The sequence below is a fragment of the Telmatherina bonti genome (genome assembly GCF_933228915.1).
Source record: "Telmatherina bonti genome assembly, chromosome: 13".
In the NCBI taxonomy this organism is placed as follows: domain Eukaryota; kingdom Metazoa; phylum Chordata; class Actinopteri; order Atheriniformes; family Telmatherinidae; genus Telmatherina; species Telmatherina bonti.
Window position 1 is genome coordinate 23,992,970 of NC_136611.1, and position 27,660 is coordinate 24,020,629.

The 27,660-nt window shown below is 38.0% G+C and overlaps 3 protein-coding genes across 6 annotated transcripts in view; all 3 read left to right on the forward strand.

The window, feature by feature from the left end:
- The window catches only part of pebp4 (phosphatidylethanolamine binding protein 4), a 55,915-nt gene extending 51,874 nt beyond the window's left edge, over nt 1-4,041 (forward strand). For all 3 annotated transcript variants that reach the window (XM_079251394.1, XM_079251392.1, XM_079251393.1), the window contains one exon: nt 3,827-4,041. In XM_079251394.1, coding sequence (XP_079107520.1) covers nt 3,827-3,918 — 92 coding nt within the window. In that variant the 3' untranslated portion in view covers nt 3,919-4,041. The remainder of the gene's footprint in view (nt 1-3,826) is intronic.
- A 6,279-nt stretch (nt 4,042-10,320) lies between these two features.
- egr3 (early growth response 3) lies at nt 10,321-14,064 on the forward strand (the record flags this gene model as incomplete). Its single annotated transcript, XM_079252026.1, has 2 exons — nt 10,321-10,474; nt 12,884-14,064. The coding sequence occupies 2 exons, from the start codon at nt 10,321-10,323 to the stop codon at nt 13,960-13,962; spliced, it is 1,233 nt and encodes a 410-aa protein (XP_079108152.1). The 3' UTR covers nt 13,963-14,064.
- Nucleotides 14,065-18,777: 4,713 nt separating this feature from the next.
- Nucleotides 18,778-27,660, forward strand: part of bin3 (bridging integrator 3) — a 31,528-nt gene continuing 22,645 nt past the window's right edge. Inside the window, exons 1-3 of one of the 2 annotated variants that reach the window (XM_079251378.1) lie at nt 18,778-18,872; nt 24,217-24,265; nt 25,540-25,580. In XM_079251378.1, coding sequence (XP_079107504.1) covers nt 18,865-18,872; nt 24,217-24,265; nt 25,540-25,580 — 98 coding nt within the window. In that variant the 5' untranslated portion in view covers nt 18,778-18,864. Of the gene's footprint in view, nt 18,873-24,016; nt 24,097-24,216; nt 24,266-25,539; nt 25,581-27,660 lie in introns of those variants that run through there. The other variant, XM_079251379.1, reaches the window with a different exon arrangement.

Below are 27,660 nucleotides of genomic sequence, written 5' to 3' on the forward strand. Positions count from 1 at the left end.
CCAGTACTGTTTTTTTTGTTTTTTGTTTGGCACTATGCAAGATCTTAACTAAAGTCACATTTGAACGAATATCCTACCACCACTGACCTTTCGCAACGGTTGAATGACTTTATTGCCGTCTTTAGTGTTTGTGTTGTGTTACACTTGTTAGAATTCAAAAGAAATAGATTTTTTATGTACTGATTGGATCATTTTATGAAATTAAACAGAATACTTTTTTTACGGAGGTAAAGCCTTCCGGTCCCAAAACCTACACATTCAAAGAATACAGGAAGTTTTTGTCACAAGCACTGAGCTACCAGCTTTTGCCAGAATGTCCTGCTGCTCTTTCAATGTTGCCACAGGCCTCTTGGCAGTCCAGTTTTCTCTTCATTTTCTAATCAGTTTTGGAGGGACGTCCTGTTCCTAGGTTCATCACTGTTGTGCCACATTTTCTCCACTTGTTGAGAATCATCCATGCTGTGCACCAAGCACAGTAATGCCTTTTATATTTCACTACTGATTAATAGTTTCTGTTCCACAATCCTTTCTCTGACTTGAAACAACAGAGTCAACCAGAGTAACATGTAGCAGTACACTGGAGGGATTCACCCTACAGTAACAGTAACAATAGCAATGAGAGGACAGCCTGCCATGTATCCTGCTCTTAGTTTTGTATCTTCTCCTGGGGCCTCATAACTACTTCAGATAAACAAACTCAGAATTAGACATGCAGTACAGCTTGTCACAACAAGACATTGTTACCTTATAGTAGAAATTTGTATTTTTTACTGCAGAGTCAAAGGTTGATTTGTAAACATATTTTAATCTCTTAAAATGAATGTTAAACTGACAACAAAGAGTTTAAGTCAATTGGTTTATTGGTTCATGCTGTGTGTAGCAGAACCCTGGAATCTTCCATGTCCTGCTCACCTGTAAAGACAAGGTAGAGGTGATTGGTTTTACTAAGACCATGAAACAGTGCACTGTTGCCTTTAGTTAAAGTATGACATAAAAACATTATTATATATTATTATTATATATATTATATATATTATATATTATTACTTCCCCTGCAGCTGAGCCAGAGCCATGCATGCCAACCACAGCTTAACCCTAATAAATTGTCAATGCACCTGGATATTTTGTAACGATTTGACTTTTATTTTTTGCCCTAAACTGTTTGTGTTTGTAGTTTTTTTCATAGATTTCAATTGAAATGTTATGGGAAAAGTTGTAAAAAAATGTATATTTCATTTTTTTAACCTTTCAAAAACCCGTCATGTTTAGCGATATTTACATCTTTTATAGGAATTTTAAACCCCTAAGTGGTTTTGTTTCTCCATGGTGTTGTATTGTACCTTTTCTCTGCTTTTGAAAGAAATAGGTCAATATTCTTAGGGTAATTACAGTCTTCAGTTGGGAATGCACACAAGAAACTGGGTCTCACGATCCCAAATAATCTTCTAAAATACTGTTACTCCTGCAGTTTGTCGGGTGAAGTCCTCTAACCAAACATGACTCTACATGCGCCATCCCTCCAAGATGGAATAAGTTATAGGGTTATGTTTGCAATGGGCCATAAGCTGAGATCAATGAGACACTTCTGTTCCAGAAGCACTGTTCCAGTGGTTGACCCCCGAACTCCACTAACCACAAAGACAACCCCCCCCACCCCCCACCCCCCCCCGTCACACACACGCACACACACACACACAAATACTCTATGCAGCTTAGGTGAGAACCTCAGTGAAGCTCTTACCCTGATGTGGCTCCTCTGACTTTGCTGCATGGAAAAAGATTACTGAGTTTTCAGTATTTCTGAGACACTGTAAGAGATTTAACAGGGACACCGCCTACACCACTAAATGTAGCAGCTCTGTGTCACCTCGCAGCAGTCCTGATCATCCTGCCATACCCAGACAGAGAAGCAAGGTGGAAACAAAAGGAGCGGCAGGAAGACTTTAACATCGCCCTCAGGTCCAACACTATCTGTCCTTTCCATGAGCGTGCAGATGGGAGAGGTGGAAACATGTCTCTGCAAACAGGCACCAGCCTATTTTAGGGTCACTTTTAAGTCTAAGCATTTGCAGAGTACTAGACAGTGTGATAGAGCCAGATATTATGAATTTGCCTCATTTTGGATGGTACCCAATGATTGCACAGCTTTAGACAGGATTATGTGAGCAAAGCCTCACAAGCACTGCCTGATTTTGACTCTCTGTTTGGATACTTTTTAGAGGAAATGTTGCTTTACACTGGTTTAATGCAAATTCTCAGTTCGAAAAGCGAAAGAGAAAGTCTAAATATGTATACATGACAATCACAAGGGTTCAATTTGCCACACAACTCTCTGGCAATGTCCCTGTATTTATCTTAGTTTGTACCTCAGCTGCCTCACCCTTCAGCTTTTTATAAAGTGCCACTCGTGAGGGCAGAGGGACCTTGTTGTGGACATGCAGAGGAGTTTTGGGGATCTGCAGAGGCGGTGCATTATCTACAACAGGCCAGAGGGGCCACTGGGGCCATGCCCTTTCATGCAGTCAGGTCATTTGACTCCATTGCCCTTACTTGATTATTGGTGGCCTTTGTCCAGGCAATCCTCATTCACAGAGAAGATCTGGTGAGATTCGGGTAATCATCTGCTCATCTCCCAGTTATTATTCATCATCTTCCCCAGCTGAGCTCTGAACCTGAGCTTTGACCTGAGCTTATGGCAAACCCAGGCACATAGAGGTGTCTGTAAAGCTAAACATGTGGAGAAGATTATGGCAAAATAGTTGATTGAATTTCACAATTCTGTTGAGACCGGAATATGTGTGCATAAATAAATAAAGACTGAAAAGTAATGTACCTCAGTAAGTCGTTTGGTTTAAAATATCTGAAAAATAAAAATAAATAAATTTCATTTGGATGTGTTTTTTCATTGACGGTAAGCGGACCTGTTGTGCGTGGCATTGGCACACTATATATGTCTTCTGGATATAGCATGTGGCTGTCTGATGGCTAAAACAGTCAGAGCAAGGGCCTGTAAAGCAGCTGCAGCAAGAGGTCAAAAGCAGTCATTTTTCTATCCAGGATTAGTCAGATTTGACCTCTAACTGTGAGGCTATTCTCTCTACAGATTTGGACCATTTCAATAGTTGGCCCTCTTGTCAAAAGATTAACTTTCCGATGCTATTCTTGAACAGCTGTTAATGTATTTACTCCACATATGGAAATACCAGAAAGTCACTGATTCCCTGGATTACAGTGCGGAGCAGCAAAGCATTTTTTTATGCTCACACAAACATATGAGGCTGAAGACACACTGTTTTTTTCTTTTGTAGAATCTGTTGAAGTTTGCAAGTTTTAAGCATGCTTGAATTTTTTTCTTTCCTTGGAATGATAATTGTGAATTTGTCTCTCTCTTTGTAAAGGAGGGGAAGCTGCAGGGAATCAGTGGTTGTCAAAATCTAAGAAGTGATATTGTCATACCAGCCGGATGGCCGTCTGGTGTTTGTTTAAAAGGGGAGGGAAAAAAAAAAACAGTCCAGGCGATTGAATCATATCTTCTTGCCAATACGTCCTTGCGTTCCCACCTCCATCATTACAGCAACATGTTTTATTTTCAGCAGTGCTGTTCTCAGTGACTCACATCCCAGAGCCATGTGCTGCTCAGTTAGGCCTCAGATCCCTTAAACACAGACCAAGCGGTTATAAGAAATGCTCCGATTGCACCAGCGTGCTCATAATGCGCTTTGTTTAAACACATTTAGCGGTCTGATAACTTTTGTGTTTCCCATCTAAATTTGTTTGTGAATACTAATGAATATCTCTGTATGTGTGTGTCTCCCAATTCCCTCAGGTAAATGGGATTTTCAGGCCTTCATCACAAGGTTTGATCTAGGAGAGCCTGTGGCCACTCTGCAGTTTCTCACTCAGAACTTCAAAGACTGAAGGATGCTCAGATGCCTGAAATGGATGAAGTTGAAGAAAACTGGCAGTATAATGATAAAACTAAAATGTTTCCCCACTTAAAGTTTTCTTTCAGCTGCTTTCCCTGCATTAAAGAGCAGAAATTCTTCAAAGCTTGCAGAAGTCAACCCTCTTTGTTTCTATCTTATCACTCCGTTCGAGAGATATTTCCTCTTTGTGTTGCGGTAGCTGCATGGTTTTGATGTTGCCCCATATCTCTGTCACGTGGTCTGGAGCGAAGGATTTGGGAGATAGATTTTGACTTCGCTGGGGATTTCTTAACAGTTTCCGAACTCGATCGACAAGAGAAGGAAGACGGCCTGATATCACAGCTCACTGTGGAAAGAGTTGATTCTAATTCAGGGACGGAAACACGTCAGGGCCAAAAAAAAGGAAGTGGGAGGTGAAACCAAGACCGCAACACAGCCGGATGCTGCAGTGGAACTAAACCAAAATACTCTAGAGTGACAGGACAGGGGGAGGGGCTCCAGGGCCTGTCATGCACTGAGTTAGAGGAACTTACTGTTTGTGTAATTGTTTATCATATTTCCATTGCCCACTTTTGCCCCAAATGGAAACAATGAGTATTCTCATTGTGTCAGCATGCTCAATGCTTTCAGGTACTCACCTGATTTATCTCAAGGAAAAACTGATCAATTTTAATGTGTCCTTCAGTGTAACTTTGGGACAATGAACCCACGTTGAACTTTAAAGAGTCTCACCTGGCAGGTCTGCAGAGGATGCTGTGGGTAAACTTTTCAACCCTTTCACAATGAGATAGTTTTTAGACTTTACAGGTCTTTGTAGAGGGTGGGTCAGGGTACACCCCATGAGGAATATTGGTTTCTAACCAGCAACTGTCCTCTGAGAATGGTTTGTATCAATACCCCAGATGTCTGAAAAAGGCTGGATTTACATGAATGACTTTGATGTTCTGATGATCAATCTTTAGTTGGTGGTTTCATTGACCCCAGTTTGGTGTCTCATCAGTGGGCTAGGCAGAAGTAGGTAATGGAGGTTTTTGTTCCTTTGGTGGTTAAGCCAGCCTTGGTAAACCCCTATGTGCCCTCTCCATGAACTCTGGGAGATCATTGATCAAATTGTCCTGCATTTGCTTTGTTTGCCTCCCCGACTTAGCAGTCAAAGCATCTGAGTCCACAAACAAACAACCAAAACAATGCACATGAGCACACAGTTAGTGAGAGAATCTGCTGCTTTTGAACAAATGTTAAGTATCTGTCGGTTAGAGTACTGCTCCTGACCTTGATTTGCCCATCTTATTTGACTTATGAAATCACATTTCTAACAACTGGCAAGTGGATTATAACTCCACACTCATTGTAAAGCATGCCAAGTGGGAGAGCATTCTTCCAAAAACCACCTACTTGAATCCATCAGTACACGATTGAAATGCCAAGTTTTGTACTTCCAAATACACTACACATTTTTTCTTCCTCATATCTTGCACATTTCTTGCCAAAACAGCTGGGTTTGCCACTCAGCTTCATTGAATGTGTTTATTTTTACTCCAAATGTCAGGAGAGTTTAAATATTATAATAAGGAAAAACTGACAGCTGTAGTTTAGTACTACACACTATACAGTATTGGACCTCTGAAAAATGATCAGCTTCTCCCATCCCTCATGATATAAGAAATGCTTTTAATGTTTTCCAAATGTATTCAAATACCTAGAATAAGGCTGGATTTACATGAATGACTAGAATAAAATGAATTTGTACAATAATAATAATAATAATCAGTTCTGTTCCCGAACCTGCAATAGGTGATGTAATATACATTCGGGAAATGTATTTCACAAGAGACTTTCTTCAGCTCATCACTTACTATGAACAGAAGTACCATTTGTGGTTACTTTCTTTGTCCATTTTTCCATTTTTTATTGTTATTGTTATTATTATAAGAGTAGTTGTAGTAGTAGTTGGTGTAAGTTGTTGTGTGACCTCCACAGGCCAGTACTGCAAATCTAATTGCAGAAATCCAGTGCAATTTAAATCATCTGGTGATTCAAGTTCTGCCTAAAAAAAAATCCATTGAATATCTATATTTTGTGGCACAACTCAACAATTTTTTATTTTACCAACAACAAATGAGCATTTTTAAAATACATTTTTTGACCTTTCAAAATTTTTTCTGAGGTATGTATGCTGGCCTTTTTTCCTCAATGCATGCTTTTATCTCTCCTATTACCAGTACTGAACTGGACTCAACATAGCAGATTATGAGGAAGCACAAAGGTGTTTAGCTTCAACTACTGCAAATTACAGGGCTTAGTCAAATGCCTTTTTGGATTATTTGACCTTTAAAAAGATCAAGCAAAAACACTTTAGTATATCTTCATTATTTGCTCCTCAGATATGTACATTGTGTAACTATCGGGTGTTTTATTGTCGGACAAGATGTTGCTTTAGCTTTTATTCATCAGATGCCGTGCAATGCATTAAGATACTAATGCTGGAAAACTGTTTGAAAGGAAATTTGGGGGAATTGAGGCCTTCAGCAGAATGAATAATTGCTCACTCATTTTCTTTAGATTAATTTCTTACTAAATTTAGTTGGACCTACTTTAATTTGGCTAAAATCTTTCCTTCTCCCTGTCTCCTAAGCACTTCTCAGCCCATTGAATTGCTGATGGTTTGATTCCTGGTTTCTCTGGTCCACATGCTGAAGTGTCATCAGGCAAAACATTCACCTAGGCTTTCAGTGTTAGGATGTAATTGAAAAAAATGCCCCTTAAGAGGTCTTGTATTATGTCAGGATACAAGTTTACAAACCTAAACTCTGTTGTCATGTTCTTTTTCTAGAGAAGAGGCTTCATACAAGCAAACTTTCCAAACAAATAGTACTTTTTCAGTTTTTCTACTATTATTGTCATGAGCTTTAATGCTAACTGAGGCCTGTAGAGTCTGAGATGTTGCTCTTAGCCTTTGAGGTTTCTCTAAACATTGCTCGGCCTGATCCTGGGGTGCAGAAAAAAAATCAGCCACTGTCTTGAATGTTTGTTTTCCATTTGTGAGTAAACTTTCATACCATTTAATGATTGACTCTATATTGTCCGAAAATGGGCTCTATAACCATTTAAAGTTTATTGACATTAGAAACGATTTTGTCAAGATCACAGCTGTTGTCTTTCCTCCTTGGCACTGTGTTAATACAAACTTTTACTACTCAAACTGTCAGAACATCTGCTTTTATAGGGGTGCTCACATATTATCAGTTGGATAAGTTTAATTGATTAATGGCATCTGATTATCATTTATTTTTAAATTCCTATAGAAGCAGCTCAGTGTACATATTTTTTCCCAAACTGCTTTTACATTTTGATTTGGTTCTTCTAAATAATGATGGTGTAACATGTAACTAGTTTTTTCATCTAAATGTGTATTTGTCTGATTCTGAGACATGTTAAGGAGCATATGAGTTTCATTGATGTTAATCATTATAATTGACAGAGGATGCGCTTTCATTTACACATTTTGTGTTTGCATTGTGTGATGAGGAGTGACTTCGCCTGAGACATTGTTATTCTACTGGAAAAGCAAATGAGTGCACATTCTCTGGTCAAACATTTGACCTAATGAAGACCAAACTACTGTCAATGATCTCTGGTGAAAGTATTCAGAAAATGATTTGTTTTGCTGCAGTTTTCTTTTACCTATCTACAAAAGCAAAAACACAGAAAATAGCTTGTTGACTAACAACTGGATTAATTTTAGACTTCCCCGTTGAAGGTGGAAATAAAAACAAAACTAATTTGACTATACTTCCATAATTCATGGGACATTTTCCACTGTGCTTTGAACTTAGCCTATGCTTCCATGGAATTCCCATATGCAAAAGAGCCAGGTGCTGCTGTCAGAGAGATCCCGCACAGTAAGCTTTAACAAACACTGCAGGCCTTCCCCATGTGACCCATCTCACAGTCGAGGAAATAGGTCTGCAACAGGTAAATGTTCCAGTCGGGCCGGCCAACTTTCCAACCGCAGAGGCACACGGACACTTCCCCCAAAGAAAGACACTTTAGTACAGTAAGACCTGAACTACACCTAAGGGAATTCTCTCACTGGTTTGCATCAACAGTCACAACAGCAGAGAAGCCCTTGTTTGTGGATATCCCAGTGTATTGATCAACTTGTGCAGCTTATTGGAACGGACAGAACAGCATGATGACATGTCAATGCCAAACTCATTTGACAAACTTTTAATGTTGTCATCTTAATGTTGACTGAAATGATTCAGGTCATGAGGCGTACCAATATTTTTCATCACATAACACTCTCGGGCTCCTCTGTTATGTGGTTCAAATCACCTATGTTACTTTATGTGCTTAACTGTGTATTTACATACAATTATCCGAGGAAATAATCATTCCACCTCTGACATTTCACAGCCTGTAGTATTATAGAAAACCAAGTTTTTAACTCATGAGACATTTAATGATGTTAACTTTATCGTGGGCTTACACACAAAATCTTATGAATAGTAAACATGTCTATTAATGAGTCATTATGAGGCAGGTATTAATGTCAAAACAGGTATCTTTTGGATGGCAATGGGAGAAATAAATTTATCTTAAAGATAACAGTAACAGACATCCTGAGAGGACTGCACTCAGCTGTACTAGAGTGGCAGACACTCATAAAGACGAGCACATGGAGGACTTGCCCGTGGTAATGAGACATGCAAGATCACTGGCTGCGGCTGCTCTGTTTGTGTAAGCCCCCTAAACACCAAGCATGATTCAGACTAATTCTCCCACACACTGTTTACACTTCTGTTTCATTGAGGTACTATTAATTTATCAGGTCTACAATTTGTGCAAGCACTGTCTTTTCATTCCAGGGTTTTCTGAGAACACATCAAGGGCATTTTTAAAAAATATTTTTACAAGGCATTATGTGAATATCAAACACATTTTAAATTACTTTTGCATGTAAACCCTCCAATGTTTTCTTTCTTTTTCTTATCTTTTTTTATATAACTTTTTTTTATTACCTTACCAAAGTTTATTCAAAGTGGAGGTCGTTACATTTTAAGTTAACTAAAGTGTTTTGTAATTTTTTACAAGTTAACAAGTCGGTAAAAGCGAACCATGACGCTTTGTCCACTGCCATCTATCTAAACGTCTGTGGCTTCCGATCACTTTTCCACTACTACTTCACCCGGAACTCACATGTCCAAATACAGACGCGAAGGGGCGGGACCGGACACTGCCTTATTAGGAGTTTCCACTCGACCAGTCACTTTGGTTCCAAGTCAAAGCAAGTCTGTGCAAAGCCTTGCAATATTTACAAACGATTTAACTCCTTTAATTTACTGCGTGTGTTTGACAAAGACACTGCTTAAAAGAAGTTTTGTGCCAGTGTTCTGTAACACAGGTCGGCACCAAGTGTGTTCAAGTTCACTGGGAGAGAAAGGAGTCTGAAGTTATCCAGGGATCTGTCTGGGCTTTTATCGACGGACAAGTAAATGCTTGGAGTGGGGGCGTGGGGTGGGGTCCTTTTTTGGCATTATTCTTTTTATTCGGTGTTGATGAAATATCAGTCTTCAGTTACATAGGTAGAGTTTATAGTATAAAGGCCTAACTTGTGACACAAAGAAGTGTTTTGTATGAGTGACAAGCATAGCCACAACAGACTCTTTGTTTAAGTTGCGCGCACACACACAGATGCTTAACTATCTCGCTGTGTGCCTGATAGTCCTCTGAAGGTATCACAAGGACTGTGGATATTGTGAATAATAAACATAAGGCTCTGCTAAATCTGTCATATGTTTTTTTTAACAAGGACAGGGGGGGTGGAGGGCACCGGTTCGAGCCAAAGCAGGACGCAGCTGCAGGTGACATCTCGATTTTGTAAACTTTATCTCTCTTTCGGAGCCTTTTGCCTTCACTGTAGTTTCCACAGACTGACGCGCGGAGAGCCTGGTGCTGGGCGCCCATGTCCATATATGGTCATCTACGTCACGCAAATGTTCCATCCCCCTATATAAAATGGGCAGGCTGGAGTCCCCCATCCAGCTCCAATAGAGCAAGTAGAGCAGCTCTTGTTCAACCTAACACCACCACCTCCTCCTCCATTGATTCAGACTTCAAATTCCCCCACAAGCAGCCCGTCAGCATCCACAGTGATCAGATTAATAACAACAATAGCCTGTGCGCACACAGGAGGAGATAACCGGCGCTGCTTGTCCTCCGCGGGATACTTGGACAGCTACAGCAACAGGATCGGTCCCAGCACCTCTCATCTTTTCTTTTTCCACGTCCGATCAGCACCTGTGTTTTCTTCTTTGAGAACACCTGGTGTTTTGTGTACTTGGATACCTGCGTGCTGTCCTTCATAAATGTCGGACTGAAAATAACTGCTATGACAGGGAAACTGGCGGACAAGATCCCTCTTACCATGAGCAGTTTAATAAACACGATCCCTGACAGTCTCTACCCAGAAGAGGACATCCCGACTTCTATGAATATTTTCACCAGTACGGAATCTATTAACCACTACTCACAAATGAATACAGGTAAGATTTTTTTTTATGTGTGTTACTTTTTTGAGTGCGCGTGCTTTGATGAAAGTGGTTCAAACTGCGCTGTGTCGGGACGGCAACAGTTGTCTTCCAGAAGCACCTGTTTGCGCTCGGGCTGCTGCGCGTAAAGGCACAGTCCTATAACCATCACTTTTCGGGGTCAGGTGTAGTGGAATCGTCTGTAAATTTGGAACACATCTAAAAGTCTGGATTTAAGGCTGATTTTGTATGTTTTTAAAGTATTTTATCATGTATGATCCTACTGTGTTAATATAGTTGTCCGCAGCCGAAGTGGTAGAATTTCAGACAGAAAGTGAAAAAGCCATCTAGTCATTTTAAGACTAATATCTACAGACACTGATGGATAGCTATCTTACATTTAAGAAGCTTAAACTGCCTTGTCATTATTTTAATTCTCTAACGCTGAGAGATGTGGAAGAAAAAGTGTCGGTATGAATGAAAAATGACTGTTAAAGTCCATTTAAAACGCGCGCGGCTTCAGTTATCTACATGACTGTGTAGTCAAAATACAGTGCCTCCGATTTTAGATCCATTTCATGTGAATTTGCAATGATGGCTCAACTCCTTAAAACACTTCCATTCATCAGCATGTCCAAAAGGAATGAAACAGGTGTGTGTGTGTGTGTGTGTGTGACTGCTTTCTACATGTAACACGTCTAATGTCAGGCCCCGTGATCCAAGATATGTTTAAGAAATCTGGAGGCCAGATATATTGATCGACATATTGACTAAATTAGATTTATTTGTGAAGTCCTGCGCGTACCAAAAGACGACTCGTTGTTTGAACAGACTGAGAGAAACAGATTAAATCAATCACACACTGCACTCTACCTGTAAAGGTGACAAAAGAGAGAAAGAAACCACGATTAAAGCGTAAATTATTTTTTATTTGATGCTCTTTTCCACATTTTCTTTTAGAAAAACTACTTAATTCAAATTTACCATCACATAGCTTCCCATGATTTATCCCAGAGGTGTACGTTTTTATCTCCACCGCCCCAGATGTTGAGGATATATATTTTTAGCAATGTCAAATAAAGCCCATGACGCTTTATTTGACATCCATGAAGACATTAGACTTTATTATACCGTATTTTAAGCAAACACAGTAATCCAATATATTTATGTGATGTCAGACAAAATATGTTTAAAAAGAAATTAATTAAACGAGGGGAAAATGTGTTGCAGACTAAAGTGTGTTTCCATTTCTTGTCACATCCACAATATAAACAAAATGATTTTTTAAACAAAGGTTTATATATATATATATATATATATATATATATATATATATATATATATATATATATATATATATATATATATATAATATTTTCATGCAAATAAAAATGACACATTCAGTGATTACACAACTGGAACAAGTGTGACTTTACTGACCTACAAGAAATGTGATGTATTCAATTAATGCCCCCTTCCTTTTAATCAATTTAACATTGTAATTTCATTGATATTAATTGACGTTTGTTTTAATGGCATATCCAAAAATAAAAAGAACCATAAGTGTTCCCGTCAATCTTGTGTGTCAAATCATGTTGCGCAATACTCTCTTTTTTCTGTTTCATTCAGCATAATTTGCCTTCAGCCAAATTGCAGAGGGCTGCTATCAGAGCAAAGAAAAACATCCCTGTATGATTTCTTGCAAATATAAAGAAATATTTAATTTCACTTCTGATAAACAAATAATTATTTTTCAAGCCAACAAATAAATCCTTTCCATTATGACACTGGCTTATTGTGAGGTTTTTAAGGCATAGGATGCCTAAATATTTGCAGGAATGTGTTCCCGTGTGGTTAAGGTATAAGGCGTCTGCAAATAACATAATAAGAAAATCTATAGAATTGCTTAAATTTCCCTTCCAGATGTTTAATGTTGCAAATCTTGAATTCTTGAACGTGATCGCTGTGGCGTCTGCCTTATAATCCTCCCTGCTGTTAAGATATCAAGTCTTGCCATTCAGTTTGGCTGTCCTCCTGAGGGACACAATGACTGGATCAAAGGGGGTGTTTAGGTCTTGATTTATGAGAGCTTGTGGGATCTGTGAGAGAGAGACACACACACCACTCTCTCAGATGCAGCACTCAGTCACTTAACTTCCAGGTCTGACAGCGCTCACGTTTCTTCATGAACTGTATAAGACTGGACTTTTTTTTTTTTTTTACATTTTGTCATTTATTTTAGGGATATGCAAAAAATCTTCATTTTTGGACAAACCGAGGACAGTCACTTCAAGTTAATTTAGGATAAAAAAGTAATTTTTTTATGACTTTTGCCACTTCACAACTTTCAGTTTTTTCTTCTCAACTGTTTGGATTTCATGCATGACTGACTCATGATCTGTGTTTATATTCACTTTTATCTAGATAACATCATGGATCTGGGCATGGGAAGCGAGAAGGCGACCTCAGATATTCAATATGGATCCAGCTTCCAGTCCAACCGCAGTGGACAGACGGTCACCTATCTGGGGAAATTCGCCTTTGACACACCTCCCTCGGGTGGCATTGGGGGCTCTGGTTGGTGCCCTGACAACAATATCATCAGTCTTGTCAGTGCAGGGATCTTAGGTGTTTCTCCGTCCCCCGGCACTGTAACGACTCAGACATCATCCTCCGCAGCCAGTATGGGCGGACAGACGTCAGACATGGAGCAGGTATACGGTCCACCACTACCTGCCTATTCCAACTGCAGTGACCTGTACCAAGATCAGGTCTCCTTCCACCACAGCCCAGCTACCAGCACAACTCTAGCCTACCCTGGCAATGACTATCACTCAACATCCAAAGCTCCCATGGATGGCAGCCTTTTCTCCATGATCCCCGACTACAACCTTTTTCATCATCAAGGGGAAGTTGGTGTGATGGAGCACAAGCCCTTCCAGTCCATGGACCCTATCAGAGTCAACCCTCCACCTATCACACCACTGGAGACCATAAGAGCTTTCAAAGACAAGCAACAAATCCACCCAGGATTCATCGGCGGACAGCAGCACCCACCTCAGCACCATCCCCCACCTCAGACTCTCACCCTCAAACCCATTCGTCCTCGGAAGTACCCCAACCGTCCCAGCAAAACCCCAGTCCATGAACGGCCACATGCCTGCCCAGCAGAGAACTGTGACAGACGCTTCTCTCGCTCAGACGAACTAACTCGTCACCTTCGGATCCACACAGGTCACAAACCCTTCCAGTGCCGAATATGCATGCGCTCCTTCAGCCGGAGTGACCATCTGACCACGCACATTCGCACACACACAGGTGAGAAACCCTTTTCCTGTGAGTTCTGTGGACGCAAGTTTGCCAGAAGTGACGAGCGAAAGAGACATGCGAAGGTTCACCTGAAACAGAAAGACAAGAAGCAAGCTGAAAAGAGCAGTGGGGCAACAGGGAGCCACAGCTCGCCACCCAGCTCCTGTGGGGGGCCGACAGTGGGAACATCATGACCGTCACTGCGCTAACTTGGACTAAAGCCTCGGCACACATCATAAAGAGACTTAGGAAGAATCCACTATCAGATAAATAGGTGACTTTTTTCTTCTCTTTTACACCCCTATTCATTTTAGTTCTTCTATTTTCAGATGGATGCATTTATTCTACATAAGAGTGGAAAGGCAGCTTTCCTTTTTTTTTTTTTTTTTTTTTTTTTTCCAAGCAATTCAGTGCCCCAGCTACTATAACACAGTCTGAACACAAAGACGGGCACATAAGCACATTCTGTCAAAAAGGCCACTGTGTTTCTATAGGTTTTAAGGTGGATACACTTATGTAAATTTTACCAAAAAAAAAAAATCTTTATTGGAGGGAAGCCAGACTCCATGATAGGGGTGGATTAACATAATATTATAATAGAGCTCTGTGAAAGGGTTAGCTGTCTGAATTGTATGCATTAATTTTATTAGGCTGTTTAAAAGTGCAATTGTTTATATTTGTGTACTGTCATGAATACCTTAACAGTGGCACTTGACTGTCTGATTTTGTTGTTTTTGTTGAGGTATCTGTTTTTTCCTTTTCATGTTATTTTCTCAAGAGAATGTGCCAAATGTCTTGTGGTAATGCAGCCAACCTTGGTCTTATCTTTGTGCCTGATATTTGCCAAACCCAACAGTTGCATCAGCTTAGCGTACTTTTTGAGTTAACAGAAAGATCATTCACCAAATATCACAGTTTGGTTAAACCTAGATAATCACTGACGAGGTAACAAAAAGCAAACCGATGTCTTGTCCTGTTACGTGTACAAACACGCCTGCAGCAACCCATGCCTTTGCCAATACTTATTTATTTGTAGTCACTGAGAGATACTGTGTGTTTTTGTTGCTTTTTTTATATGGTGGCTTTATGTTGTGTTACCAGCTATAATTTTTGCCTCTTCTTTTTTCTTTTTTTTTTTTTTTTTTTTTTTTAAAAGCTCACAGATATTGTTGATTGTTTTCAGTTTTTATGAGTTTTGTAATTATATGCCATATTGTCATGACATACGCCACCAACCAACATGTAAATCAAATTACACAGACTGAACTACTTAATTAAAGAACACTGGGTTGAAAAAACAGCATATAAATATATATATAAACAGTATATAAAAGCTAAGTTTAAATTAGATTTTAAAAAAAAAAAAAAAAGGATGAGGCCCTTTGTCTTTGCTTCTCAGTTTAAAAAGATTAAACTACCTGGTTTAATAGACCAAAAGAGAAGCAGTAAATGGTAAGAGATCATTTAGAAAAGAAAAATCTATATCAATGTTTACATTTTTTCTAACACAGAGATCCTGAGCTGTAGACTACTGTAAGGTGGTTCGTCCTTTTTGTTTTTTTTTGTACAGTAAACAAATATGTTTGCAGGTAGCTAAAGTAGACATTTTATTTCTGTATTCAAATGTCAAATGCGCCATAATTCAGTATTAAATTGTGCATATATGTGCAAATCTTTTTGCACACTATGTAAATACAAATGTCTGCATAAACAAGTTTCAATTGACTGAGTGCTTGTGCAGGATATGTCTCAAAGCTTTCGGTAATGTAGGTATGATACAAAAAATTTGTTGTCATGAGTCTTTTCAAAGATTTTTTGAGCTCTGCAGCAGTGCCAACTATCAATCTTCCACTTTGGGTCGGGGGAGGGAGGGGTGTGGGGGGCAGGGGGATACAAAAACAATAGCATCGGCACCATCTCTCTGCTTGAAAATAGAAACCAGTTTAAAGAAGCATTGGTGTGTTTTCTAAATAGTTTACCATTTTTTCATCTTTTATTTTTGTATATTTTGTTTATCTCTATTAAAGATATGCGTATTATTATTTCTTTTTAAATTATCACAAGCCCCCCACTATGTAAAACCACTGGATATTCTAGACATTCTCCCAAGTGACTCAAATAGCTAAAATGTTTTTTTTTGTTTTTTTTTTGTTTTTTTTTAATGGAATACATATTTGGGAATGCAAATAATTTTCACTAATGAATATTTTCAGCTTTTTTCTAAGGAAAAGAAATACCTGTTTTGTTGTTTTGTTTGTTTGTTTATTCATATAGACACACTTCTTTCAATGGCTTCAGTTGGATGTAGGTACAGTATGATGCTGATAATAATGCTGACAAACATCACAAAAGCAACATTTTATAAAAGATTGCTTTATGATATAATGTTTTCCATAATTTTTAGAGAGTGCAAAGACTGTATTGAAGCTCTGGGGCTCAAATACCATCAGAGAGAGAATTTATTAATGATGAAATTATGTGGAAAATACTTGATAAGACAGACATAGGGATGCACTTTGCCAGGGGTGGCATAAAGCACAGCTGTCAAACATAGAAATGGTCAAGTCATTAATCAAAGTGCAAAAAAAAAGAAAAAAAAAAAGTAATGTATAATTGGAACTATAACGTTTTCCCCAGTAGTGTACTGTCTAGGAAACCTTCTTCTTCCCATGTTGTTTAACGAGATTTGTAACATCTGGCTGAACAGAGAATTTACATCAACATTGTTAACAGCTGGAGAAAAAATGATATTGTTGCAGTCCGCAGACATGGCAAATGAGAAGAAAAAGAAAGTATATGAACAGAAAAATGCAAAGGCCAGAGGAAGGGTTCAGACAAATGCCACAGAAAACACAGTGCGTCCAATAATGAGCTTTGAAGGCCATACTTTCCCTTTCCTGTAACAAACAGTTCTCACTGCTTAGCTTCCTGGCAAGTATCCACTTATTTTCCAATTAATCTGGCCTCAGAGAGTCTTTTCTCAACTCATCTGGTAAAATGAACAGACCCCCTTGCATCTTTTTAAAAAGTTTAAAAGTTCACACACCCTGCAACATCTAACTACAATTTATCAAAGTACATAGTTCATTCCCATGGTGGACACTGTCTAATGTAACTTTTCCTGCCTTATAAAATACAACACAAAGTCATATAATGACAATACAACATTTTACTGACATTCTTTCCCAGATTTGGATATTGCATTAGTTTCATTATCTGATAATCATTTGCATAATAATTCACTTTAAAACATTAATTTGGGTCTGCCAGAGCATATGCCGCAATGAGTAATGGCCTCAAATGCAAACATCCTGTGAAATACAGTCTTATTAAGTCAGTTCAAAATAAACACAATGAGGTGATTAGAAAACCAAAAGGTTTATCTGTGATGTAGGAATGATTTTATGTGAGATTGTATGCATTAAATTGGCTCGTTTTAAGTTAGTTCAACAAAAGTTATGCTCTGTTTTACAAAAAACCTGTTTGTATTGCTTTGGGTTGAAGAGTGATGCAATAGCCATGACTATATCAAACTATTTCCCGGTCCAAATGAAGTCATGAAATTACACAATACACAAATTCAATGCAAACACGATTTCATCAGCCTACCTGTGTCTGTCACTTTTGTGTTGTGATCTTTTTATAGATTTCATACAATTGATATGATCCCCTCCATCCAACTTCCTTAATGCAGTTTGGCTGTTAAACTATAATACAGACCTTACAATGGTCTCTGTATAATATGTGAATGCTATAGATATCTAGAAAGAGTTGTTAAACTTGGTAACACGTCCTTCCAAGATTTTGTTTTCTATTATTTCATATACTTTTTGTTCTTTTTGCCAAAAGTAGGCATCTGAAAGTTCTAAAAATTGGGATTTGTCTCATCCTCTGCTCCATGTTGGATCTGAGCCAACATCAGCAGCCATCTTTGTGCCAAACTGGGTTGCAGGGTTGACTGATCAAAAACAATTCTCCACAGGAGCTCCACAGGAGCAGCAAATCATAAATGTGATCTCTGTATGCTTGTAGCTGAAGGCAGCCTTGTACTAATGTTTGTATGTAACTGTTTGATTTAGTCTCAGTGCAACTGCCATGGGCAAAGCCATGGGCTTTCGCTCACTTATGGCAATTAATAATCATGGAGTTTCTTTTTTTTTTTAAAAAAAAAGAAAAAAAAAAGAAAAAATCTTCGACAATATGTAGATAAAATAGGGAACTCATGTCAACCTATGGACTAGAGGGTGGCTTCAGGGATTTTGTGGTCTTCAACAGTGACACTGGTGTTTAGATGGAGTCGATACTCACTGTTTTCTGTTGTGTTGTGTTTCCTTTCATTAACAGTATATCCTCATGTTTGCATGTGCACGGAAATGTTCCAAAGTGCTGCCCACAGATGCTGTGGGTGGTGCTCATTTCTTTATTATGCATGAAAAAGTCACATTGGGTAAAATGGGACAAAACTTACAACAATGCAAAACAGACAACTGGAAACACACACTTGGATAACTGTTCTGTTGGCTTTTTGTTAAAGAAAACAAGGGATCTTGTTAAAAAATGTTGTGGATGTCTTTAGGCAATTTAATGTTTTTTATTATTACCTTATAATAAGGTCCTTTTATGATGAGCTGAATATTGAAATGAATTTTACTATATCCTTGTGATGGGGAGATGTGCTCCCCTGTTTACCTGGCACTTCAGTTTATTGTAATGCAATTGTTTTGTTATTTCTATGTAAGTACTTGAATAAAGAAAAATATAACTTGCCTTCGGTTTATTTAGGGATCCGCATGCGCGCGCATGCACGACTGCTTATGCGATTTCTTTTGAAAAATGAAGTTCATATACGACTTTTTATCGTTATAAAAAGCCTTATTATTATACAGGACATAAAAAAATAAAGCCATATTATTATACAGGACACAAAAATACATAAAAAGGAAGGGGGGGGGGAGAAGAAGGTTCCGAAGAGGAAGCGCGAGCGGCTTAGCTTCAGTGACTTCCTGTAAACACGCCTGACAGTGAAGTGGTGGAAATGATGGTTTTCGGAAGATAGTACAACTACCCACTGAAACAGGAATACAAGTTCACTCAAAATGAGCTGGTATGTATCCCATATAAAATGCGGATTTGTTGTCTAAAGCAAGCTTTAGCTTGAAACGATGTATCCAAAATTCATACGAACTGGTTTGTCGACTCGCCTCCGGTTTGTTCCTGGAAGTATTACTCAGACACCAGAGCTGGAGTTAGCTTTAGCTTATTAAACTCCGGGGCTCTCGAATAAAACCTCTTCTAAAAACCATTTTCCCATTCATGTAACTGGTTTGTAAGCAAACCATTTAAAACGCTTACCTTAAAAGCATCAGTTGTTGCTCACGGTTAGGCTTGCTAGTTTTGAAAGATGTTTTAGAAAGTCGTGTAACTAGCTACAAGTACGGCGAACGTTAGCTAGCAATTAAAATCATGTCTGGATTAGTGTCTGACAACGTAACTATGCCTGGTTTTAAAAAATGTAAGAAAATATACCAGTGTGCCAGAGACTGTTATGGGGAGTTATAGGTGGCGGTTCATAGTAAATAAAAACAAAGACCTGTACCTTTGGCATAACAATAATAAGTCAGTGTAGCTAATTGTCAGATCAGCAGTGTCCGCTGTAATTATTTACAGGGATTTGATAATCAGCCGATACAGATCAACCTTTCAAGCTTCTAGCAAGTACAGTCATTACTTTTGTGTTATTCTATCGTTATGTATGCATCCAATTATTGGTGGGGTGCTGTACTCATAATTGCGCACATCAGTGCAGTCAAAAATGTGGTTTCTGTTAAAAACATTTGGCTTTTACTGTGAGCAGCTGACAGGAACAGAAAAATAATACAAACAACAAAGTTATTATTCATTAAAAAAAATCCGAATTTGTCATCTCTGAGAAAGATGCATACTTTATACATGCAAATGTAATGTCACAGCAGTGAACTCAATCCACAAAAATCACTTTATTCTCCTCATTTATGGAGATTCTGATAGTTAAACCTTATTTAGAGAATATTTATCATAACAAAGTAACAAAGTTACAGTACCATGGTGGATATTTATTTTTTGACATCCAAGTTTAAGCCATTCTCTGAGAAACCTATTTGGATTCACAACTGTAAAGCAGCGACTAACAGAAGACAAAAAAATATACTTTATCCTTATTGATGAAAAATCTGACAATTTTCATGGCTTACTTTTAGAAGATGGCTGTAGACTGTTAGAAATATCCTCTCTTCTCATGTGACATTTTAGTCGATGCCTCTTACCATTGAACTCTAATGGAGTTTATAAGTACTCATATTGGTACTCAGTATCGGCAAGTACTCAAATGTAAGTACTTGTACTCAGTTTTAAAATATGTGTTATTAGTGTATCCTTAAAAAACATTTGGTACCAGGTGGAAAAGTTAAATATTACTAGAAAGTTGCTTATATTTAGGGCCTCACCTCAGAGCTGAAAACCTTTAGGAGGGTTTTTCATTTTTCAAGGAGCATTACTGTCCCATAATTCAAGCCATGCCCTCATACCATCTCCCTTGCTAATGATAAGTAGCACACAGTGTTGGGCACAAAGAGCCCACACAAAAGATTTATACTACTTATTGTGTTGTTGTCTGTGTGACTTACTACTGATTTGTTTCTTATGTGCCATGCTGGTTGCATGTATTCGAGCACAATTGGTTCAATTTAATGATTCCCACACACTAAGTTATTAGAAATATACTGTGATGGGAAGATTTCAGCAACTTTAAAAAAAAAAAAAACCTTTAAAAAAAAAAAAAAAAAAAAAATATATATATATATATATATATATATATATATATATATATATATATATATATATATATATATATATGTGTGTGTATGTGTTTGTATGTATATATATATATATATATATATATATATATATATATATATATATGTGTATGTATGTGTGTTCTTGGATTTTGTGGGCCCATGTAAAGATTGCACACTGAGAAACTACACAGCAGACACAGTTGGATTGTGCCACACACAAATGCTCTATTCTAAATTTTAATTCCTGTGTTTAAGTATCAAAACATAATCCATCCTTGAGGGTCACTCTCCAACTTGAAAACACAGACATTGATTTACATTTTTTTTTTAAAATTTAGTCTTGACCTTAAGCATGCTTGCAATGTCCTGACATGTAGTAAAGTGTACAATTCCAACCTTGTACATCACTTGGTGAACTCTCTGATCCACTGTCGTGGATGCCTGTGAATGAAACTATATGAGAAATTTTCATTATAATGACTTGGGCTTACCAGCAGTATCATAGTCGTATGACTGAAAAGGGCTCAAGTTTAAAAAGATTTTTCCATGATGCGCTGCTTAAGCGTTATTAAGTGCTGCTCAAACATAAATGCAGTGTCGCCTAATCCCTTTTTTTCTTTCATTGCATTTGTGACGTGTATGCACATTAACTTGCTTTGTAATGGATTACACATTTTTGGTGTAATTTTCAGTACAGCAAGATGGCGTCATTCTGTACAGACAAGCAGTCAATAGCTGGCAAGAAACACTTCTGCCATCATGCACTGCCAAATGCAAGGTCAAGAGTGGAGAGCTCTTCTATTGAAAAGAATCCTTTATGGCCTCTGCTGACTGATGCATTCCAGTAGAGCCTGCACACTTGGTTCTATGACGTGAGAGGTTTGACTTTAGGGTCATCATATGAACAGTTCCACTTCCCAACATCTTTAACTGGCCCATTGTGCAGCATGGAATATCTGAGGTCAAATGATGCAGTATCTCTCTAATGTTGTACACATTTATAGTTTAAGTGAACGGCCATTGGTTCTTCCAGTTAGTGCTTAATGCGTCCTGGACAGGGAATACTGTTCTGTCTTTGTTCTTGTCTACGTGCTTTCATGACAGCATGACGTGCACCAGCTCTGCAAATGCAAGTTGACTAACGTTTTGATGATTTGTGAAGTGTGTGAAAAAGTAGTTTAAATGATTTAAATCTGTGCCCAAACTTGTTGAGTAACTTTTGGTACAAATTTGTTTCTGTGATTTCTTTTTCCAGTTATTATGTTGATGTTTCAAGCAATGCTTTTCATTACTAGAACAGGTTTCTAGAAATGTTGGTATTCAGTTTAAAGCTCTTTTTTGCTCTTCTGTTTTTCGGGTGGGTCTCTGCTGTACTGATGATTCTGGGCGCACAGTAGCAAACTTGCCAATATTTCTACATGCTAAAGACTTTTTAAAAGCTGTACTTAGCAAACATTAGAAATGATTGTCACAATGCTCATTTAACTATTTTTGCCAGTCTTAATGAGTTGTTAAAGAGACTAACCCTCTTTCTTGGGTCTTAATAGGGTTCTTGTATTGTCCCTACTATAATATAGAAAAAGTACTGAAAGCGTAACCTGTAGTGGTGAGTGTTGTTTGCAAGTTGGAGCCGTGGTGCAGTTTTTTTGCACTTTGTTTTCTGTTTTGGCTTTGTTTCCTGACACACCGTGTTTGTTGAAAACATTACATTTGGTTCCCTAAAATTCCACTCATAAAATTCTCTTGGTATTTCAGTGCCGGACTCCTGTCACACACAGCCAGCGTCATAAAACATTAACATCATCACACAAAGACACACTAAAACCAGTTCCAACTGTATTAAAGATTGCAGTGAGAAAAACTTTGATATAAACACAATATTTTATATACTTGGCTCTAACAATAAGTTGTTTTGAAACTGTTGAGACCCAATAGTATGTATAGACTCCTGTGTTAATATGTACAATTTTAGTTTCTGCCTCAACTGTGGATGATTCAGACATTCTAGACAGATGTGGAATCAAATCATAAATATGTCACAAACCAAGAAATATTGATTTAGTAAGTTGAACGGTTATCATAGCCACAAGAAGCTTATGAACACACAAGTGGTCTTTGGGGTCTGCATTCAAATATAATAACTAAGTTATGGGTATACAGTTATAAACTGGCTGTTCATCTGTGCTTAACTGGGCCAAACTCATTCTTAGGTAAAATTTTAGTCTTCAATCTAATGGGAAGAACATACATTGCATTGCTGGCTGCATAAGGCTGATTCTTATCTGTGTTGTTTGGAGAGAACACCAGTTTCATATGAGAGGAAGCCCATACAAATGTGGCACAAAGCTGCATGCGAATGTTAGTGTGACATCATTGTGTATATCTCAGGTAATCAGCAAGAAATGAGTCACAAAAAGATTTGGCAGAGTATTTTCTGTGGGTATTTTCCACATGGGTGTACCCACTGTATGACACTGGATGAAACTATTTTTCGTAACCAACGAAATAAAATATTTATATTTAGTAATGAACAAGGTTCATGTTTAAATCATCACTGAAAAGGTCATGTTAATTAAAACCTTACGTAACACAAAGTACACTACAGAGCTAACAAATCAAATGAAATGTTCTTATTTGAGATACTATTGATATTTCATGTTTTATGTTTTTTTTTCTTCTCTCCATGATAGCCCTGCTGTTATTTGACCATGTTGAATTTTGTTATTGAAAAAAGATCCGATACACATCAGTGGCGTTCTCTGGTTGCACAACAATTTCCTTACATCACACCCTTATTTTTTCATCTCATTAGTCTACACACCTTTCTTTTGACGCAGCTGCTGCCTCACCCTGCCTGTCAGCAGTAACCGTCCATCATATAGCTTAGATTTCAGACCATTAGTACCACATCAGTGACAGCCTACAATCAGTCACAGTGACAAGATGCTGTTTTCTGTCTCATAGTTTCCCAAGTCACTCTGATCCTCTGCAGCAACTTATTAAGGCACAGGCAAAGTTTTGAAATGGGATAAAAGATTTTGTTTTACCTAAGAAAGAACATGCCTCTTCTTCTTTGTCTAAATCTAGAGAAACGTGCATTTCCACTCATGAGTGAAGAAAAGTTGTTCCTTATTCAGAAAATGGCACATAGCAAATACAAATACACTAAGCCTTGTGACATAGTTGAGTGCTGATTGTCAACTTGCTTTTGCCTTTTTGAGTCCCAGTATATGCTTGATCTTGCCTGACATTATGGACAAGGCTTACAATTTTCCTGAAACACAATAATGCATTTGTGTTTGATTGCCAGATGAGGTCATGCAACAGAACCACACAAAGAAGAGGGCACAACCACTTCTGCTGAGTGATATCCGGTTGCAGTGGGAGCCAGATGTGATCAGTGATGACATGAAGTTAATGTACATGGCACTGACGGCATACTTGAGAGGAACAGGGATTAACAGCCTCATACTAACTGTCATTTATCTAAAATAGGTGCTTGTTCACCAGGCATCATGCAGCCTAAACACAATCTAAGCATCAAACAATTTCACCTTTTAGGCCGTTTTTTTATACTTTGTCTGTCACCTCTCATTGCTCTTTGTGTCATTTCAGGATTCCTTTCAAGATTGGACAACCAAAAAAACAGATTGTCTCTAAAACGGTAAGTTAGAAACTTTCACTCGATTCACACATCACTCAGAAATCCTGGGAGAAACTTGGTATTTTTATTCATTTATTTAGTTTTCCTTTTCTTTTAGATGTTTTAATATAGTTTTAAGCTTCCCAAGTAGAATGTGCACCATGAGTAGTAGGCAAATACTGTCATCGGTGTGGTATGAACAAAAGACTTTTTGGATATCAATTTGTTTGAGCCATTTCAGTGGGCAAGAGTGATTACCTTGAGGTGACAGTGAGTGGGTGTTTCCCTTGCTGGCATGAACCACTTCCTCTGTAATGGGTATGTGGCCTGGTAGTCCCTCTAAAGGCTGGGGTTCCAGCTTCCTGTGCCTTCCTCAGCAAAAAACCATGGAGTGGGATAAAGGCAAAGTTAGATGGTCCACTTGTGACACTGTCAGCTGTCTGCTTTATTGTTTTTGCCACTGTGTTTATATCCAGGAGCCCACAGAACCACAAGACAGGAACCCATTAGGGTTCTGTTAAATGTTATGTTTTAAAGAAATGAATAGACAAACCATGTTGTACCTCATTCAGTCATAATGTCTTCACAATCTTACCTAATTTTAGTTACCTGGGGTCATCAGGAAATAAATTTAGCAATAAAGTTTGCACATGATAAGAGGAAGAGTTACAGAATGATCGAACTGGAACCTGAACATTTTCTGGTTCTTATTCAGTATAATTCAGTTTTGCTCATGTGTTTATGAGGATCTAGCCTTGTGTATGTCTCAAATATGTAACATGGGGCCTCTTTTCAGAGTGATTGTTTCCATTTTAGCTAGTTTGTGCATCTTGTGTTGTGCATGTAACACCTGGATGAAAACAGCCATAAAAAGAAAAACAATGATTTAACATCCCACAAAAAATGCTTATAAGAGAAAAAAACTTTCTGAAAACCGGTTTAGGCTGTAAAAATGTCTGGAAATGTAACAGCTTGTATGCACAAAAAGCTGCTACAAAACTCTTCCAATTACTACATTTTAATGGCAAGTAGTCAAGTTAGAGAAGCAGGGCACAGCAGATCCACATCTCACACATATTTGTCCTGATACAGTCTGTATTTAAAATAAAAAAAACAATTTTTTAAGCATGTTATCCCAGCTTCAGCTGTAAGACACTGACAAAGTATTCCTCTGCAATGCTTCTGGTAAAGACATTTATTTTTAAGGTGTTTGAATAATAAAGGACATCCATTGAGATTGCCACACTGTTATTGGCAGTCATTATTAATCTCTTCGTATTTTTTTCTGTTTTTAGGTTGAAAGAGACTTTGAGCGAGAATATGATAAACTTCAAAAGTAAGTTTGCTATTTGAATTCAGGGTTCTGTGATTTTTGCCATGTATTGTATATTTTCTGTTTCCAATTAGATAGCCTGATTTTGATGATAATAATCATGGATTAGATTTACATAGTGCTTTCAAGGCACCAGAAGCACTTTACAGTGAATCCATTATTCAGTCACATAATAATCATACATAGTGATGGTCATACATGTGTTGCCGGAACTAATGAAAACGTGACAGCCGGTCCACACCAGTAGGCTCTCTGACCACCACTAAACATTCAAACCTACACCAGTGATGCCAGCACTAAAAGAAAGAACGGTCAAGTCTCTTCCACAATCTTGACTTTCAGGTTATTGGGCAAAATGCTTTACCATCTGTCACTGAAGGCACAAGAAAATGGGAGTAACTAAAAGCTGGCTGTAGGCAGAGGTCTTCCAAAATGGGGCGTATTAATTTTACTAAAGTGCATGTTGCGACCAAATATAGAAAGAAGACATAACAATTAACTTGGTCAACAAAACATAACTACAATCAGATAAACCAAAATTAATATCACATGCACGCTGCTCCATTCAAATGACCTCCTCCACAGATTCAGAAGTCCGGTTTAATCAAAGCTTGGTTCCTGATATGGATATGTCTAGGGAATGACTTCCCTAGACACGTAAATCCAATACACCATTAGGTTTCTCCATTGGCAGTAAACTTAAATAACCACTTGCATAATTGATAATTACCTTGGTACCTTAGCCAACTAAACAATAGAACAATCAATCTATTTCTGCAAATAAACATGATCAAACTCAAACACCCTCTTACGCGATCCATTCAAGTATCACTAATAAGGGAAACCCTGTCAATAGAGGAAGTGATGCACCTTCTTTCCTTTTGCTTCACGAAGACATGGTAAGCATTTATATATTGTTTGGACGATAGAAAATGCATATCGTTTCATATGAGGCTCTATCGTTTACACCATGATAAGATGCTTTACTGCAGTATTTTACGTCAAGATGCGCTTTACGGCATGCATGCTGCAATATATACACAAACATGGAGAAAGACGGCAGCAGACATGAGAGCAGGATGATTCACTAAAAGATGACCAGCCAACCAAAACAGACGCGCTTGTTCATAAGAGGGGAAATTTCTGTCGCATGGATGCGGTTTGGATATAAAAAGACTGACGTGGAACCGACAACAGACTAGCTCACAGCTATGTGTGGGGATATAAAATGAGCTATATCGTGATATGGCATTTTGGTCATATTGCCCAGCCCTAGTAAGTATGGTGAGGTACACAATCAATTGAAATGTTGAACAAACCGAACTGATTTTACCAATAAACAGGCCTAAATGTATCAATATTGGCCTGAGTCCTGTTTCAGGCAAGGCATGTTTATTTGTATGGCTCATTTAATGTACAAGACAATTAAAAGTGCTTTACATATATGGGCTCAATATAAAGTCTGAGAGTTTTTGCAACTTTCTCTTCATGTGTTTACAAAGAACATCTTATTTTACAAAGACTTTGCTGTTTTTGCTATTCTTGGTGACTCACTTGCCTCAACATCGTTCTGTAATAGATTGATGCATCTGTTGTGTTATATTTGGAAACCTTTTTGTCAATGAAAAGAGAAAAACACTAATTAAGTGTATCAGCTGTTCATTATTTATTATTTCTGAATTTCTGTGAAACTAAAGAGAAGGCATTCAGGGCTCTTTAAAAACCAGGACCTTGGCTTCTAGAAACACCCTGAGGGGCCCGGTAAATTGAGTGGGAGCACAGTTTTCCTCTCAGGTTTTGTTGAGTAGGAGGGCCCTTTATCATGAAGGTGTGGTACCAATAGACCTTTATAGATGAGTCAGAACAGCAGGCATGTACAGACGTTGATGTTCTCCACCCTAGAGATCTATATCAACACTTGTATAAAAGCAGTACACTTACAGGCATAAACAACATGTCAAGATTGACAAATTCCATTTGATGCCAGGAAACATATTTGTGTATTTTAATAGATAATTTGTAATTTCTTAAAATGTTTAATATATATATTTACAATAAATAGTCAAATGCTTTTGCAATTAAG